The 18,292-nt window shown below is 34.3% G+C and overlaps 1 protein-coding gene and 2 pseudogenes across 1 annotated transcript in view; 2 read left to right on the plus strand and 1 right to left on the minus strand.

Annotated features, from left to right (window-relative positions):
* GUCY1A2 (guanylate cyclase 1 soluble subunit alpha 2) overlaps window positions 1-18,292 on the plus strand; it is a 239,212-nt gene that overhangs the window by 137,630 nt on the left and 83,290 nt on the right. Inside the window, exon 6 of the mRNA XM_036221560.1 lies at window positions 5,043-5,528. Coding sequence (XP_036077453.1) covers window positions 5,043-5,528 — 486 coding nt within the window. The remainder of the gene's footprint in view (window positions 1-5,042; window positions 5,529-18,292) is intronic.
* Window positions 13,074-13,192, plus strand: LOC118603101 (annotated as a pseudogene).
* Window positions 15,008-15,126, minus strand: LOC118603235 (annotated as a pseudogene).

Here is an 18,292-nt window from a genome sequence, read left to right on the forward strand (position 1 = left end):
TAAAGATTGGTCTACTGGAACAAAGATTGTTTTCTTTTGTATGCAAATGTCTTTATTTCCCCTTTGTTCTTGAAAGATAGTTTTCCCAATATAGAATTTACATTTGACACTTTTTTCCCTTTGATATTTAAAAAATGTGCTGCTTTCTTAGGCCTCCATAATTTCAGATGAGAAATCTATTGTCATTCAAATTAGTGTTCTCTATAGGTAATGAATCATTTCTCTCTGGCTATTTTCAAGATATTTTCTTCAAAATTAGTCTTAAATGTTTAATTATGATGTAGCTTGAACTGAATTTCTTTGACTTTATCCTACTTGAGGTTCATACAGCTTGCTGAATCTGTGAGTTTATACCTTTCATCACATTTGAGACATTTTCAGCCATTTTTTCTTCAAATGCTTTAACTCCCGTGATATAAATGTTGCGTTTTTTGTTATTGTCTTACAGGCCTCTTTTTTTCCAGCCTATTTTCTCTCTCTGTTCAGATCAAATTCTATTGAACTATCCTCAAGTTCACTGATTCTATTCTCTATCACCGCCACTCTATTTTTGATCCCATTCATTAAATTTTCTATTTTTGTTGTATTTTTCAGTTTTATAAGTTCCATTTGATTATTTTTATATCTTCTATTGTTTTACTAAGATTTTCTAATTTTTATTATTCTCAAAAGAATCTATAATTGCTTGTTAAAATGTTTTGTAATGTCTTTTAAAAAATTCTTGATGTATAATTTCAATATCTGATTGATTTCAGTGCTGGCATCAGTTGATTGCCTTTTCTCATTCAAGATATGATTTTCCTGGTTCCATTATGATGATTGTCTTCCTATTATATTCTGGACAGTTTGGCTATTATGTTAAAAGTCACTAGACCTTATTTCATTTTTTTATTTTAACACGAAGCCACTCTGTTTATATTTGACGCACAGGTCCTGGCCTACTTTTGTAGACTGTAGGTGCAAAGACAAGGTAATTTTTAGAATTTCTTTGATGCTGTTTTCATGTTTATGTTATACCTCTTGGGCTTCCACTAGTCCTTGTTAATGCTGTTTGAGGGGACAGAACTAACTCCCCAAGGCTAGGTATCCTGGTGCCTTTACGTGAAGGAGGAGGTTTTTTCTCCCCCTTATGTGGGTAAAGAGCACTTCCTGGCTGGGTGCTTATTATGGTAGATCCTTCTTGCAGGTGGCTCCAGCCATGTGAGAGCTTAAGAAGGGGCTTGTGAGGGGGAAAATCTGGGCTGTGAGGATATAGAAGTTTCTCAAGCTTGGCACTTGTCATCGCCTACTTTTTTTTTTTTTTTTTGGAGCTAATTTGTCAAAATCAAATGTTACTCTGTGAAAACAAAAACCCTTCTGGAAACTAGGGATGTATCATTTTGTTTATGCTTTCAAATATTATATTCCAGAGAATTGAAAGATCTGAAATCACATCTAGAAGTGACTGTTTTACTGCTCTGAATATAAGTAGATAGGCAAGCAGGTAGCAATTTCATCTACACTAATAGCAACAACTTCTCTCTCTTTAAACTACCTGTTGTGAACATCTCATTAAGGTTATTTTGACATGACATTGATTCATATTTAGAATTGTCATTTTCCACCCCCGCAAAAAATTCTTATTCATCATGCTTCCTCAGTGGTTAAGAGCATGTCATATGGAGCCAATCCAACTTGGGTTTCAATGCTGACTCTGCTATTTATTAGCTGTGTATTATTAGTAAGTCTCTTAACCTCCCAAAATCTCATCTAAAAATGAAGGTAGTAATAGCTAGCATAAAATAAAATTTAGTAACAAAATATAAATTATGTGTACAGCATAGTATTTAGCTAATAGCAAATACTCAACAGATGGATTGTTACCAACAGACACCATCCTCATTAATATCATCATCTCCATGTCATAGATAAAGAAACTGAGGCTTTGAAAGAACAAATAATTGAACTTCGGTAAGTTTGTGCACTTAAATGTCAGGAAAGCTAGAATTCAAATCTATGTCTGACTTCTTCTAAATCCTTCTTTCCTAACCATTAAGTAACACTGCTACAAATGATTATTTTATAAAACTTGAATCTCCATGAGAGCATGGGTTAGTCCATGTTCAGAACATGCAAAAATATAAGAATGTGTAGTATACAATTATATAACTTGTACATACTTAATTTTCAATTAATTTTTGATTATAGTGTCACAAATATTCTCGTAGAGATACCTGTGCATAAAAATAGAAACAACACAGGTAGTTTTAACAGAACTTGACAACCAAGCTTTGATATAGGATGATTTTTGATCCTTTGCCCAGAGTCAAATAGTCCCCTTTATTATGCTTACCAGTTTCTGAAATCTGATAAAGACAGTTTATTTTTCTCATGCCTTATACTATTTAATTAAAACTTTAATATAATTAGGATGCAGTAAAAACTTAGATGTTTCCATGTAATTCAGTTTTACACAAATCCTTTTCCGCTACATAAAAAAGTAGTTCCGATAATAGTTTTGCACATTGCTAAATTAATAAATGCATATCACAGTGAATTTCTGAATCTATAATTATAATGAAACAAAAACAATTCAAGAAGAATAATTTATGTCATTTTCCAATTAAAATAAAACTGCATTAATGACAGAGACACAAATTCTTCAAATGAATTTGCCCAATTATTAAATAAGGAAAAAATTGACTGATGAAAAATATTTTAAAAAGGAAGTTGTTTACTGTGTATATTTGGGCTTTTTACCATGAGTTGTCTTTCTGTAGCATAGAAGGTAAGCAATTATTTATTTTTCTCTCAGGCTTTGCTAATTTAGATATTTTTAAGAAAGGAGCTGATGGCCACATGTAAATTGAGAGTATATTTATGTTTTACATTTTTACAATAGGAATATAACATTCAATTCTGCTTCTTTATTAGTTAAAGATAAACGTAACTTATTTATTACATATACACATATACATATATGTATACATATACACATATACTAATTCCATACTTAAAATAAAAGATAGAGGCAAAGTCAAAAAAGAAAAAAGGCCCACTTGTGATGGGAAGTTTTGAGTTTGATACATTGAAAGAAAAGAGAAAGAAACAGAGGAAGGAACAACTAATGAGGAAAATGAGGAAAACCAGTGATAAGAGAGACCAAATAAAGAGAGAATGTTGAAAAAATGTTTAAGTCCAGAAAACAAAGAGGAGAATGCAGAAGAAAGCAAGATGGAGAAGAAGAAAAAAATAATTAGAACTATGAAGAAGGAGAGGGGATGAAGAAATGATCCCAGATAGAAGTCTAAGTCTATAAACATCAGAGGTTTGCTTTCACCTTAAATTTTAAGAAAAAAATTAATATACTAATTTTTTACTATGAAGTTCTGCGTTATGAGTATCTTCCTTATTATTCCTTTAATAGTCCAATAATGGGAAAGGTATATATCATTAGCAACACCCCTCCCCACCAAAAGAAAATTAGGTGTATATAAAATAATCCGCAAATACTTTTCAGAACAATTATTTTCTTTATATTCAAACCATAGCGTGCAGTCATTTGAGAACCCACTTTGAATTAAAATGTCCTCTTCATGCTAGTCTCTGTGCTATATAGATTTGGCTCCCTCCCTACCCCCATACGGTGATATCTTTGAAAGGGGGGAGGACCTTAATTTATCTATTTATACTTATCACCCAGAGCCGTACTTGTAAATAGAAAACAATAAATACTTCAATTAATACATGAGAGTATTATGTATAAAAGGATGAAATAACAAATGCTAGTAGAAATTTTACATAAAACAAAGTGAACATTTTACTTGAAAAAATTATAATATCAAGCAAAAATTCATTTTATTTCTTTATATATATTATATCTTGATGATTTGTGCTAGAGTAATGAAGTAAAACATAGTTGCAGGTTTAGAAATCCAAATCTCTGTAGTTTCACCCTATATTTGTTCTATGTCTCTAGTTTCATCAACTAGCCTTTCTGGTTTCTACTATGAAGAATAAAGAAATATAAATTTATTTTCTATGTTCCATGTAGTAGTGGAAAGTAACAAAGATGAAATTGATGCACGCACAATCTTGGTTGGTCAGCACTTAGGCTGTTCTTTCCAGGTAATTACAACCACCTTCCTCTCCAGCTGTGCTGAGACACCTCATTCTAACCCAAATAACTACATTTAGATAGCCATATCTTAAATCCACCTTCCTTTTCCACTAATGGTCATCCCCTCTGAGTGTTTCTTAGGGCACTGAGCTAAGATAACATAAACCTGTGTTCACTGAGTTTTCCATTGAACATCAATTCCCCAAATTCTCCAGTCCAAAAGCACAGGAAAGAGGAGTAGATTTAAGTTACTACTTCTTCATATTATTTATTTTATTAACTGAATTACTTTAGTACTACCTTGATTTTAGGAGTTTGTTTTTAGCTTATCTTGAACACTCTCATTGAGTGATAGCTGCTTTCTGACAAAAGTGGCTTAATATCTCTAGCTTAAACTTTTATTTTTAAGGCTAAGTGAATTGTCCATTAATCTAGTCAGTGCAAATACTACTATATGTTCAAACAACTGTAACCAGTGGAAACATGGCTTATAGGAGGCCAAATAATTATTTTGATTTATTTTATTTTCTGAGTTATTTTAATAACAGTTGAATGTGGTTCTTTTTATAGATTTATTCTAATTCTTTTATTATTAAGCAGGTTGAAAGTTTTTGAACTGGCTCATGAACCAGTTTCATGATATACCCAGGTGTAAATTCATTTTAAAAGCAATGTTTTCTTGTTTTATTTCTCATTGATCTCACTTTTCATTTCATCATTATCTTTAGAAAGTGGCCGAGTGAGAGACAAAGCAAAGGTTTCTGTTTGGAACCATGAATTTTACGTGGAATGTAAATCATATTTAAATTTGCTTGTATGAATGCAGAAAGGCAGGATAGCTAATAAAACATTTCTTGGTCTTCCTCTTCATCAGATAATAAATTAATTTCTGTGAATCTACTGTGTGAAGAGCACTGATCAAAATTCCATGTTAAACTTGCAGGTGATGGAAATCAAAGGACAAATGATTCACGTCCCGGAATCAAATTCCATTTTATTCTTGGGCTCTCCATGTGTGGACAAGTTGGATGAACTCATGGGCCGGGGACTGCATCTCTCGGACATCCCCATCCATGATGCTACCCGAGACGTCATTTTGGTTGGCGAGCAGGCAAAGGCCCAAGATGGCTTGAAGAAGAGGATGGATAAATTAAAGGCAACTTTAGAAAGAACTCATCAGGCCCTGGAAGAAGAGAAAAAGAAAACAGTGGATCTTCTATATTCTATTTTCCCTGGTGATGTAGCCCAGCAGTTGTGGCAAGGGCAGCAAGTGCAGGCCAGAAAGTTTGACGATGTCACCATGCTCTTTTCAGACATTGTTGGCTTCACAGCCATCTGTGCCCAGTGTACCCCCATGCAAGTGATCAGCATGCTGAATGAACTGTATACCCGATTTGATCACCAGTGTGGATTTTTGGATATTTATAAGGTAATGGGATTTAGTTACTTATATATAAATGCTTTTTAATAGTAAATTGTGATCTTAATTAAATTGTAAGTATACAATTTTTTTTTCTTAAACTTGATAGTAAAAGATAGATATCTCTTTAATTTAGAAATCTCTAGACAAAATAAGGTATTTCTGCCTTATGAGTAAACTTCTGTTATGAGTCTCTTTACAGTATTGATAGGTAACTGTGAGTCATGATATTGCTCAGTAAGGAAAAATTCTGTAGAGCTAGTACTCTAAATTTATTATTATTGAAAAATTAAACTTGCTGAATACTAGGCCTTTTAACCACATAATGTCTAAGAGAGCGGGATTCCAATATAAACTAAGAATTTTATGTTGACTGTTAAAAAGAAGCAATAAATTGTGCTGAAATACACATTGCATTATCAGTTAAACCATAGTTTTTCAGCGTTTTGCACTACACTGTTGAATTCCCTTTGACACTGAAAGACACATGTGAGGATTCTAGCTATTGCCTAAATGGCCAATGGCTTTTAGTGGAAGTACCTTAATTTTCCAGGCTAAATAATGGGAGAGTTCTGAAAAAGAGCTCTAATCACTATCAGTAGGTCTGATTTGATTAATGACAAATTTATTAATTTGTTATTATACCATCACAATATCTATAGTCATTCAGCCTCATATCCACCTAATGAATAACTCTGTAACTTTATATAGAATTTCATGTGGATTGTACAATGACAGGGCTCAAGGCTTTATTTTATGACGGATAGCAAGTACATTTAGTATAAACAGTAGTGAACTATAAGGTTCATAGTTACAGTGTATTGCAACAAGCTGATAAATGCTTAAAGCAGCATCTGATATATAATAGTAAATGTACACGTTAGCTGCCATTATGATTTCTCAGAACATTGTATCTGGACATATGGGACTATGTATTATGTGATTATCTTGTAGGTTTTTGTATGTACCTAACTACAGTGCATCCCGGGCTTATTAGAAAAGAATAAAATATGACCTCATTGAATCTCCCATGACTAACTTGGAGTTGTTAACATTATCTCCATTTTCAGAGAAAGAAACTGAGTTTTAGAAAGGTTAAATAATCAGATAATGTAGCTCATAAATTAGAACTTGAACTGAGACTTGTCTGATTCTAAAGCCTCCAGTATTTCCACAAGTCTAGGCTGTGGTCTAGACAAAGATCAAATAATAAAAGCAAAGAGTAAAAATTGTTTCAAAGCTAGTTTACATGATCAATAACTATAGCTATACTGTCAAGTAATGAAAAAACTCTGATCACCTTACCCAAATCCACCCCCCTCCCTTCCAGTAGCAAATAGTTCAAGTTTCTCAGAAACTGCATCTTAGAAGCTGGGGACTCTTCCATCTGACATCCTCCCTTTTTTCTCAGAAACCAGCTAGCATCTTCTCCCTTAATTCCTCTTGTGGAGAAATAGAGAACTAAGAAGGGGACGATGAGATCGATGATCCCAAGTGCAGGCAATAAGGGGTATAATTTAAAAATAATGAAACTGAATAGTGACTCTTTCTTTTTCAAATCACTTTTCCAAGGTAACTCTGAAAAATGTTAGTAATAAAATACTTCTCTCTGTTGAGTTAAGAGTAGAGGGGCATTCCCATCTCAAATCCCAAACTTGTTTTGAAAATATCAGTGGAGTTAAAACATTAACTATAAGTTTCAGGCTGGGGTTGGGGAGAGGGGATAGAAAGAAAAGACGGAGCAGCCAGGAAATGCCAGGAGCAGAATTCTATTAGATCAGAGAACCTGACAGTAAAAATCTGAAAAGCCACAACACAAAGTTCCCGTTAACAAAGCAGCGCAAGTATTCCTTTATGTAGCAGGAGGGTCCCTCAACTTTTTCCAGGTATGAAAGCTGAGTCCAACAAAGTAGGAGAGAACAGAAATCCAGACTCATTCTTAGGGGACCCTAGACCTTGGGATTGGGCACAAGGGTACTGGATTACCAGAACTGGAATCCGGGCAGTGTATTCAGGCCGCAAGTATGAAGATGAGCTTCAGGACAGACTTTGATACAGAACCAGAGTCTTCTCCCTGGCAAAGACTAGACTTAGAGCCAGAGAATGCATAGAACCCCTCTACAGAGTCAAAGGGGAACCAAAAGTGGCAACTTCATCAAAGAATATAGAGAATTTAAATCCCCAAACAGGAATTAGACCCACAGAGATGCTAGAGTTACCAGGTTATTTCTACCCAATCTTTAAATGAATAGACTACATTTGAGGACTCTGTTGGCCTTAAACAATTTGAAAATTGCTAGATACCTTGAATTCTTCTGAAAATCTCTAAAGACCAATGAAAATGCTGTGGTGACTTCATAAATTCCAAACCTCATAAATGCAATACCAATAAAAAGGGCTAGAAAAACCGTTAAGATCATGCACATTTCATTTAATTTATATGATTAGATCTTTAGTCTCTCTTTAGTCTGTTAACTATAGATTCCTATTAACTATAACTCCTTGACTACTTTGTGGGGAAAAGCCTGTATATTTTGAAAATAAATACCAGATGCAAAAGCGAACTGGATAAATATCCATGATAGAAAGGTTTACATGTAAGGTGATCCATGTTCAGTTTTCAGTGGGTACGTTAATATCCCAGGGGAACTGACTGTGAGGCAAACCGTTTGGATTCAGACTTCTTGATGATGACCTCCTAGGCTTTGCTCTGATGTGCTGGCAGTGAGAAACTGGAGGAGGAGCTGTATCAGACTTGAATCCCCATATTTAAGCTCCTTGGTAAAATTGGAAAGCAGACGTTTCTCACATAAAGTTACGATGCTACAAAACTCTGTGCTTCAAGGATTTTGATTTGTCTTGACATTTGACAATATGGAGCTTTTAAAGCCGGCTGTTCACTGGACCTTAAGCCAGGCTTCGGAAAATGAAGCAGAATCTCAAGGATATCACTCCAGTGTGAACTAGATTTTGCAGAAAAAAAAATGCTTTCTTTCCCCCTTGTTTTATTTTATGATAAAATAGCCTTTTAAAGTACTTAGGTACTTAGGTTATTCTTGGAATTTCATAAATATGTATATATTATTTTACTCTATTTCTCAGCACTAAACACCAGGTCCATGTAGTAAAGAGTGGCTCATTCAGTTCCCCCTAAGATTTACATATTTTCTGCTTTAATAATCAGCACATACACTTTTCAAATGAAAAGCCACTAAAGATTTATTCTAGTTCTTTTTGGTAGAATCCATCAACATCAGCGCCATTTACTTTTTGCTATTATTTTATTGGTAATTATGTAACAGTACCATCAAGCAAGTATAGAAAAGAGTAATTTCTGAAGTAAAATATATATATTCAATTCACTTATTCACTCAGTCAGTAAACATTTTCAACTTGCTCATTTGATAACAAGGCATGACTCCCATAGAAGCCTACAGAATGTTATGGAAATTAGTATATATTTTTAGCACAATTTTAATGAGTAGAAAAGAACTAATTTATATGCTTTAGAAGGTAAGGTGAAAGTCACAGATAAGCATTCTGTTCTGATATCTTTTCTACTGGGGGGATTATATTGTCAATTTCAAAATACCATAATGCCCAAAAATTACCTGACAAGGGTTTTGCCTTATTTATATTTTTGCCTTTGGCAAGCACTTAGGCTGGCGATAAGGGAGAAACAAGGAGAATGATAGATCCTTTTTCACGTTCCTCTCATTCCATTCGACTACAGCTGCTGAATCCCAGTCCTACCATAAGTACACTACTTGGAGTTCTCATCTTTCCACCTTAACCACTTATTTAACCTCTATGCTTCAGTTTCATCATCTGTAAATAAAGAGACTAATTTTAACTAACACATAGTTGCATTTTATAAGCTTTTAAAAGAAATATATGTAAAATGCTTATTTTGGTGTCTGGTCCATGGTAGTAAATATAAATGTTAACTGTCATTTCTCAAATAGGTGTTTCTGGGTGTATATGGTGAGTGGGTATATGTTTTACATGCATGTGCTTGTATGTGCATGCATTTGTACATACATAAATATTGTGTAGCCAGTACTTATTAGAAAAAAATAAAATGCTTATTTTCTTGGATTTTTTCAGGTTATTTGTTCAGGTTATTAGAATTACATTGTATACCAGAGAAAGACTGAACAAAGGGTAGAACGAGAGGTAAGAGCAGTGGGCAAAAGAGATAGGTTCCTGAAATACATTATTTGTATAATCTTCGATGGGTCCTCATGGATCCTCATTCTCGAAGATGGGTCCATAGTCTGTCTTCATGGATTACTTTTATCTGAATAACTTGGGTTGCAATATGACGTTTATAACGTTGACAGTGTTTCTTTAAGTAACATTGACTTGTGCAATGTCTATGACCAACTGAACCTAAAATGTTTATTTTTTATATTCTAATATGACATCCTGAATTATTTTCCCTCTATGCTAAGAGAACATTTTCTTTTAGTGTTATATCAAATTCTGTAACAGTTAGAATCTAAAATAATTTGGATTGCCAACTAGAAATCAAATTGATAAAGTATCTTGCTGAATTTTTCAAAGTATTTTGAGGTTGTTATTTTTATCTCTTGATTTTTGTCTTATTATTTATTTATTTATTTATCTGATTAGAGTTAACATTCAGTATTTTTTCATATAAAGTTCAGGCGAACAGCATAGTGGTTAAACATTTTATATAAATTATGAAGTGATTCCCCAATTAGTCTAATACCTACCCACCTGGCAGGGCTGGGTGAAAAAGGTGAAGATTAAGATATGCGAATTGGTAGTTATAAAATAATCTTAGGGATGTGAAGTACCACACAGGGAGTATAGTCCCTATTGATTTTTAATTTTCTAAAGAGTGTTAGCAGTTGCTAAGAGATTAATGTTTTTGATTTTTATAATACCAAATATTATGGACTGAATGTTTGCATCCTCCCAAAATTCATTTGTTGAAACCCCAAGTCTTACTGTGATGGTATTTGGTGGTGGGCCCTTTGGTGGGTAATTAGGTTTAAGTGAGATTATGAGGAAGTGTTTCCCTGATGGGATCAGTGTCCTTAACAGAAGAGGAAGAGACCAGAGTTCTCTCTCTGTCATTTGGGGGCACAGGTAGAAGGTGGCCATCTGCAAGCCAGGAAGGTATCTCTCATCAGTGAACCACACCGAATTGGATTTCCCAGCCTCTAAAACTGTGAGAGAGAAATTCCTGTTTTAAGCCACCGATGTATGGTATTTTGTTATAGTAGGCTGAATGCAATAAGACACCAAGGAAAGTATGCCAATTTTAAAAACAGTCTGGAAATTTATGATACAAATGTCTAGCAAATTATCTTAGTATATTAGGTTCGTGTTGCTAGAATTTCCTTTATCTATGAGGATAAATGTTACCCTATAATATAAGTGAAAGATTTTTCACTAGTCTTATGGGGTTTAGGTCTTTCTTTTGTGTATCGATAAACTGTAAGGAAGTTAAATTCTGATCTCAAACTGTGTGTTTGCTCCTGTCACTAACACTTTTATCAAAATAGTGTATGAAACTATCTTTTAGTTTGTGTACATTTTGCAATTTTAAGTTTCGCTACCTAGTTAATTATTTACTCCATATGTTTATTTTAAAAACTTCACCTAAAAATATCAACTTTTTTCTCTTAAAAAACTGTCATTAACTAATCATTTATTTTACCCTAAGGTCATTTAGCAGAGAATTTCTGGCAAGCTTTTGAATATGATTTTGTCAGTTATGTTCCCATCAAGTTTTATAACACCCAAGTATTAGATGAGTTTCTTAAAATAGAAATTGATCTAGACAGGAGACCTCTCACTTATTTGATAAGATAGCCTGAATGCAGTCTGCAAATCTTACTGAATTCGATTGTTTATATTACCTTTTTCACAAAACCTTTAATTAATGCTGTTAGCTAGGAGAAATGCTATATGATATCTTCCCACTACTTAGCAATTAACAACAGTGATTTAAAAAGTGCAAATGCCTTAAAGCAAAATGGAACTAAAGAAATGGAATTGACATGTACTAAATACAACTGTGTTTCAATCACAGTGCTAGGTGCCTTAATAGTGATATCTTATTATCCAGAAGAACCCTGTGAGGTAGGTGCTATTATATACTTTACAAAGATGCGTTCAGCAAGTGGCAGAGATTTCATTTGAATTTAGTTCTGATTCAGCTAAAAGCTCATAAAATGTAAAGCAAATTGTATGTTTGCTCTTGTCACTAACACCTTTATCAGAAGAGTATGTGAAACTAGCTTTTAGGCTATATACCTTTCAAAACAGTGTTTGAAATCACTCATGTATTAGATAGCTAACATTCCTAATTAGTTAGATTTAGAACTAGGACCAAAGATTGTTCTAGCATTCATGCATGCAGACTTCATAAATTGGTATCCTGTATCCAATAACTTTGGCAATCACCAGACAAATTGCATACTTTTAAAATGAGAACAATGGTATGTCACAGGATTGTTCAGAGTGAAAAGAGCTAATAGCGAAAGACCTCTATTATGAACAAGAGGCCCTTGATATAATAGTTGGAGATGGTTTGAATTTGAAATTACAATTTGAATTTTAGCCTAGAGTTAAGGATATAACAGGGCCTCTTTTTTAAAGGCATTTAACAAATCTGCACTAGTTTTTAATATGTGTTGGACTTCATAAAGACTTGTTATCTTTGGCTCCAGGAGGCTAAAGAGGATCTTTATGCAGAAATTAAAAAAATAATTTTAGCTCAGTGTAAGATCCTTATGAAAATCAGAATCCTAACAATGAAATAAATTGTCTGCAGCCATATGCTCTGGTAACTGGAGTGATTCAAACATAAACCACAATCTTTTGATGGGATAGAAGAAATTCTTAAAAGGTCACTTCATTCTATGAGATTATAAGATTCTAAATACTGAATGTTGGAGCTATATGTAGTTTGCTGGGAAAATGTTCCCAAAGTGCAAATCGACCCTGCTGAATAATTAATAGGTTATTCATGTGACAAATTTGAAATGATTTGGGTTTATTTATTTTTGTAAATATCTTTTAAAATGGAACAGTGATAATTTAACTTTGTCTTAAATTCAAGTATTTGGTTGTAAATGTTTATACATTTTGATGCATTTTTCAAACTTTGAAATGCTTAACATGACTTTGAGTAAGCTGGAAAACTGTAAGAAATTAGCTAAAGCAAAATTCTTATTAGACTGCTCATCCAGTTTGTGTATGTGTGTGTGTGTGTGTGTGTGTGTGTGTGTGTGTGTGTGAGTGAGTGCATGCATGCACATGTGTATATCCATATGTTGGAAGCTATGAAAGCTTCCTATTAAGATAATGCTGTTCTTAAGATAGTCCAAAGCAATATTTTTAATTTTATATATTTTTGATACTTAAAGTTTAATATTACATAGATTATTTTTCTGCTGTCACAAAAAGATAATTTTGTGCCTCTCTCTTTTCCACTTACCAAATGCCATTACTAGTGTCACTGACTCATAAACAACAGGGTGTAGTTCAGCCTTTAGATTAAAAAAAGGTCCTTTGGTCTATGGCCATGGCATCCTGAATGTGCCCAATCTTGTCTGATCTCAGAAACTAAGCAGGGTCGGGCCTGGTTGGTACTTGGATGGGAGACCACCTAGGAATACCAGGTTCTGTAAGCCTTACAAATTTTAAAAAAATAAAAGCAAATAAATAAAGTCCTTTGACCATCTGGAAGAGGCCAGATGAGGGCTGTTGAGGTTGCATATGACAATGCAATGACAGTTAAGTGTAGGGGGAAGGGTATTAAATATTGAGCCTGAAAAGCTAATTTTGTCTCTGCTACTTTTATATAATCTATCTGTGCCCAGCTTCTATTTCTGTAAAATGGAAAAAAATAGTATTAGTCTCACATTTTTGTTACAGTTGAAAGACAAGGCTAGAGACAGTGTCTTGGGAAATTTGTTATGAAGGGAGGGAAAGGAATTGTCTTAGTTCATTCAGGCTGCTATAACAAAAGTACCATAATGTGGATGGCTGATAAACAACAGAAATTTACTTCTCACAGTTCTGGAAGCTTAGATATCCAAGATCAAAATGTCAGCAGATTCAGTGTCTAGTGAGAACCCACTTCCTACTTCATAGATGGCTGTCTTCTTGCTGTGTCCTCTCAAGGTGTAAGGGACAAGGAGTTCTTTTTTACATAAGAACACTAATCTCATTCATGAGGGTGGAACCCTTCCCAATGTCCCACATGCAAATATCATAACACTGGGAATTAGATTTCAACATATGAATTTGGAGGGACACAAACATTCAGTCTATAGTATGGGCTGATATTTGTTGAATGCATAATGTGTGTCGGGTACCATGCTAAATTCTTTATATATGTTTATTGATTTATTTTATCTTCAGCAAATAATTGTTGATTAGCTTCTGTGTTCTAAGTACTAAACTAGGCATTGGGCATAATGGTATATAAGAGAGGCATGGTCCATATTCTTAGATGCTTATAATAGCACATTGGGGATAGATATTAAGCAAGTAATTACATAGTCAGTTAATGATTAATTAAAATTACTATTATCACTAGAGACAGATAAAATTATCTTCTTTAATCTTTTCAGCAACTTTTCAAAATAGATATTATCTTTCTTTCACAAGAAAAAAGTGAAATTTAAAAAAGGTTGAACAACTTGTTTGAAGTTACAAAGCTCCTAAGTAGTAGATTTAGCATTGCTCAGGCTTTTTCGGTTCCAGAGGTATGCTCTGAGAGGTCTCATGACTGCATGATCTTAAGAAGGTCCACAACTTGACCAACCACTTTCACCCATTTATACCTTAAATAAATGCTTCTTGAACACTTACCATATGTCAGGCATCACACCGAGTAGTGAAGAAGTCATGACATTTGCCTTCATGAAGCTCACAGTCCAATGAGAAAGAGAGTAAATAATCAAGACTCACAAAAATATGTAATTATAAATCACAATGAGAATGACTGAGAAAAATTACGTGGTGTTATGAGACACCTGATTTGGTCTAGGAGTTCAGAATGGCGCTCCCGACGAGGTGACTTTTAAATTGAGATATATAGGATGAGTAGGAGTTAACCAGGTAGAAGGGATGGTTAGAGGAGAGGATTTTATGCAGTGGGCTCAGAATATGTAAAGGCTCTGATTCAGAAAGGAATGTCATGAATAACTAAAAGTGGAACAACTAAATGAAAATCAATGTGGTGAAACATGACTAGAGAAGAGTAGCACAAGATAAAGATCCAGAAGTAGTTAGGCACTAGAACCTGTAGATATTTTAGCCATTTCAAGGATTTCGGTCTTAATCATAAGAGTGATCTGGCTGAAAATTGTTTAAAAATTATTTATTTAATTTAATTTAATTTTTTTTTAGGTGAGGTAACCCTTGGTTGACCTCACAGATTGCAAGGACCTTGTCAGTTTACAATCTCTTATTTTTTTAAATTTTTAAAAAATTTTTTATGCCTATGGCACCTGGTCTTCCTAGGTGGTCTCCCATCCAAGTACTAACCAGGCCAGACCCTGCTTAGCTTCTGAGATCAGATGGGATCAGGCTTGTTCAGGGTAGCATGGTGGTAGACTCTGGCTGAAGATTTTGAATAGAGGTGTGACATAAGTAGATTTACTTTATAGAAATCACTTAAACAGTAGTATAGAGTACAGATTTAAAGGTGGAGGCATGATTTTTAGACAAAAGTGGAACATAAGGATATTATTGCCATACTTTAAGGGAGAGATAGTGGTAGCATTACTTGGGCTGGCAAGGTATGTATAAGGCTTAGGTCTACGAGAGACTTGGGCTAGTGTTGGAACCCTGAAGGAAATGGTCAGTTTTGTTTACTTATTGGAAATTCTTCCAGTTCATTATTCATGCAAATCACCTGATCACCGGAGTTTGTTCTTATTTTGGCATTATGTAGGCTTAATCTGAGTTGATAGAATAGACATATTTTGGAGACATGTAACAATGACTTTGATTTTGAAAGGTAATTTACAAATTATCTACACATTGACCCAGCTTTTGATAAAGATATTTATAAAACAATTTGACTCGGTCTTAATTCTGTAAGTTTCTACGTTGCTAGCGCTGCACTAGCCCCAGCAGGACTTAAAAAAGATAACTAAGATATTGTCTTTACCTTCAAAGTTAAGCGACTTAGCACTTTAGACAGGATGATAATAAAGAAAGTATGAAAACAAATTATTGCAGAGTAAGAGATGCAGAAGCCAAATTTTATTTGGTTTCTAAAAGAAGCAAAGGATATATCCTACTAAAGGTTTGGGAGTGCTTTTGGAAAAGATATGGAATGAAAGATGGATATGGAAGCATGTGACAAATTGGACTCATGGACGAGGAGCTGGGGAAACCTCGTGTTCTAAACTATACTTAATCTGGGGATATAAAGGGAAGTAATTTCTTTTACTTTCATAGAGAGTATTTTCACTGCCCTAAAAATCCTCTATGCCCCACCTGTTCATTCCTCCCCTCCCGCCCCCTCAATTGTAGGCAAGCACTAGTCTTTTTATTTTCTCCACAGTGTACTTTTTTTCAGAATTTCTTTCATAGATAATAGATCTTTAGTATTCTATCTTAAAAGGCATCACCGTGCCCAAGGTCACTTATTTTTCTTTTATGTTATCTTTTAGGAGTTTTACAGTTTTCTATTTTCCATTTAGGTTCTGTGACCCATTTTGAGTTGATTTTTGTGAAGGATATAGAGTCTGTGTCTACATTTTTTTTTTTTTTTTGCATGTGGCCGTCCAATAGTTCCAGTGTTATTTGTTTATTTGTTGAATAGACTGTTTTGCTCCACGTGTTGCCTTTTCTCCTTTGTCAAAGATCAGTTGACTGTATTTATAAGGCTCTATTTCTGGGATCTATATTCTGTTCCACTGATCTATTTGTCTATTCTTTCACCAATATCACACTGTCTTGATTACTATAGCTTTATAGTAAATCTTAAACTATTCAGTGTCATGACATCAACTAATGTTATTTAGCACTCATTGTGTTTTACTGAAAAATATAGCAAACATGTATCATTCTCTGGGAACATGTTTCAAGTTCTAAGTCAGAAATCCCTGGAAAAAAAATTTGTGCAAATAATAGACTCAATGATTATTTTTAGAAAGATCGAATGAATGGATTCCAGATAGAGCAATGATTTTGAGTATAAATACAGTGGTGGGAGGTACAGAAAGTTTGCAAAGAACATTAAGTTATTTTGATTGGAGCATGGAGTGAATTAAAGTGATAGAGGTGGATGAAAGTGAAAAATCAGAGCCTTATTATTGAGGATCTTAGAGGATAGTTTATTGTAGAGCTAAAAAAATTTTCAGTTCCCACATCTAACTTAAGAGTTTAGAGAGAAATTTTGACTTGGTATTTCAATATATTTTTCTTTGCCAACATGCCTCAGCATTCAATAACCTTTATGATAAATAACCTGGGGTCTAGCATGATTGAGATTCCTGGGCAGGAGCTGGAATTTACCTTGATAGATCTACTGAGAGTTTTATCAGGAGAAGAGCTTTCTTTGATAGCAAGTCATTTGGAATCTATTTTCCCTCATTTGGGAATAGTTCCCAGGCCAAATAACTGTTCTATTTATATCGATGACCTCCTTTTCAATGCTGTATAAGCTGAGCACTGTAGAGACATCCTTAAAAGAAGTAGTATTTAGGTCAGAAATATCAACCAAAACGAGTGTAATTAGATAATTTTTTTTAAAGAATGAAGGGATTTTTTGTGGAAGTAGCTTTATTAGTAAATTCTTAAAGTTATTTCCAGTTGAATTGCTAAACCATTATGTACTATTCACTTGGATACTATTCACTTTAATTGAACTCAACAAACTTTCTTCAGATCACTGAATAGGACCTACTCTGCCAGATGATTCTCAGCATTTGGTGGTGGGGAGGGGCTAGGAATTGTGATCTAAGAATCTGACAAATAAGAAGGAAATGTCTGGAGAAGTTTATTGCCCCTGTTGGTAGGGCGGAAGAGAGAAAAGGAGTATATGGGAATGACTGGGGTTCAGGATAGAGGAACTTTTCTCCTTTCCGAAAGTTCATTGGCTCTTAAGAAAAGATGAATATCCAGGTGAATATTGTAACATTTTAAAATAACATCATATACCAGAAGTCTTCAAACTTTGAGAATCACAAAATACACCTAAGAGCATGTGAAAATGCATATAGCTGGGCCTTATATCTAGATCTTAATTTAGTCATTCCAGATAGGGCCTGCCGATCTAATTTGTAACATGTACCTTCTGAGTAATTCTTATGCAGGTGGTCCTGAGTTTTGCATTTGAAAAACTTGCTTGGGGGACAATTTGAACCCCTAAATGTAGAACTCAGATACAATTTAAAACATTTAACAAAACTCTTCTTGAGCATCTTGACACTGTGCCCCCTCCTTAGATTTAGGAGGCAGGGGTGTGGCATTTTCCAAGCTACTCCATCCTGCCAATCATCATTTGTGATGCCTCACTTTTCTCTGGAACTTTTGGTACTAGTGAGTGACCTGCTTTCAGGAAGAAGCACCTCTCACCACCACACCCCGGTAGGGGAGGAATGCCCTACAGAGATGTAGTTCACAGTGGAGTAGAGGTCTCAGGCAATAGTTTGTGTGGTGGTTTGGCTAAAAAGGTGATGACAGAGGAATGTGCCATCTTTGGCAGCAGAAGAGATGAGGAAAGTAATGGAAGTGGTGGACGAAAAGCAGGTGGAGAAACAGGAATG

Source organism: Rousettus aegyptiacus, unplaced genomic scaffold (assembly GCF_014176215.1).
Source record: "Rousettus aegyptiacus isolate mRouAeg1 unplaced genomic scaffold, mRouAeg1.p scaffold_m13_p_5, whole genome shotgun sequence".
NCBI lineage: Eukaryota > Metazoa > Chordata > Mammalia > Chiroptera > Pteropodidae > Rousettus > Rousettus aegyptiacus.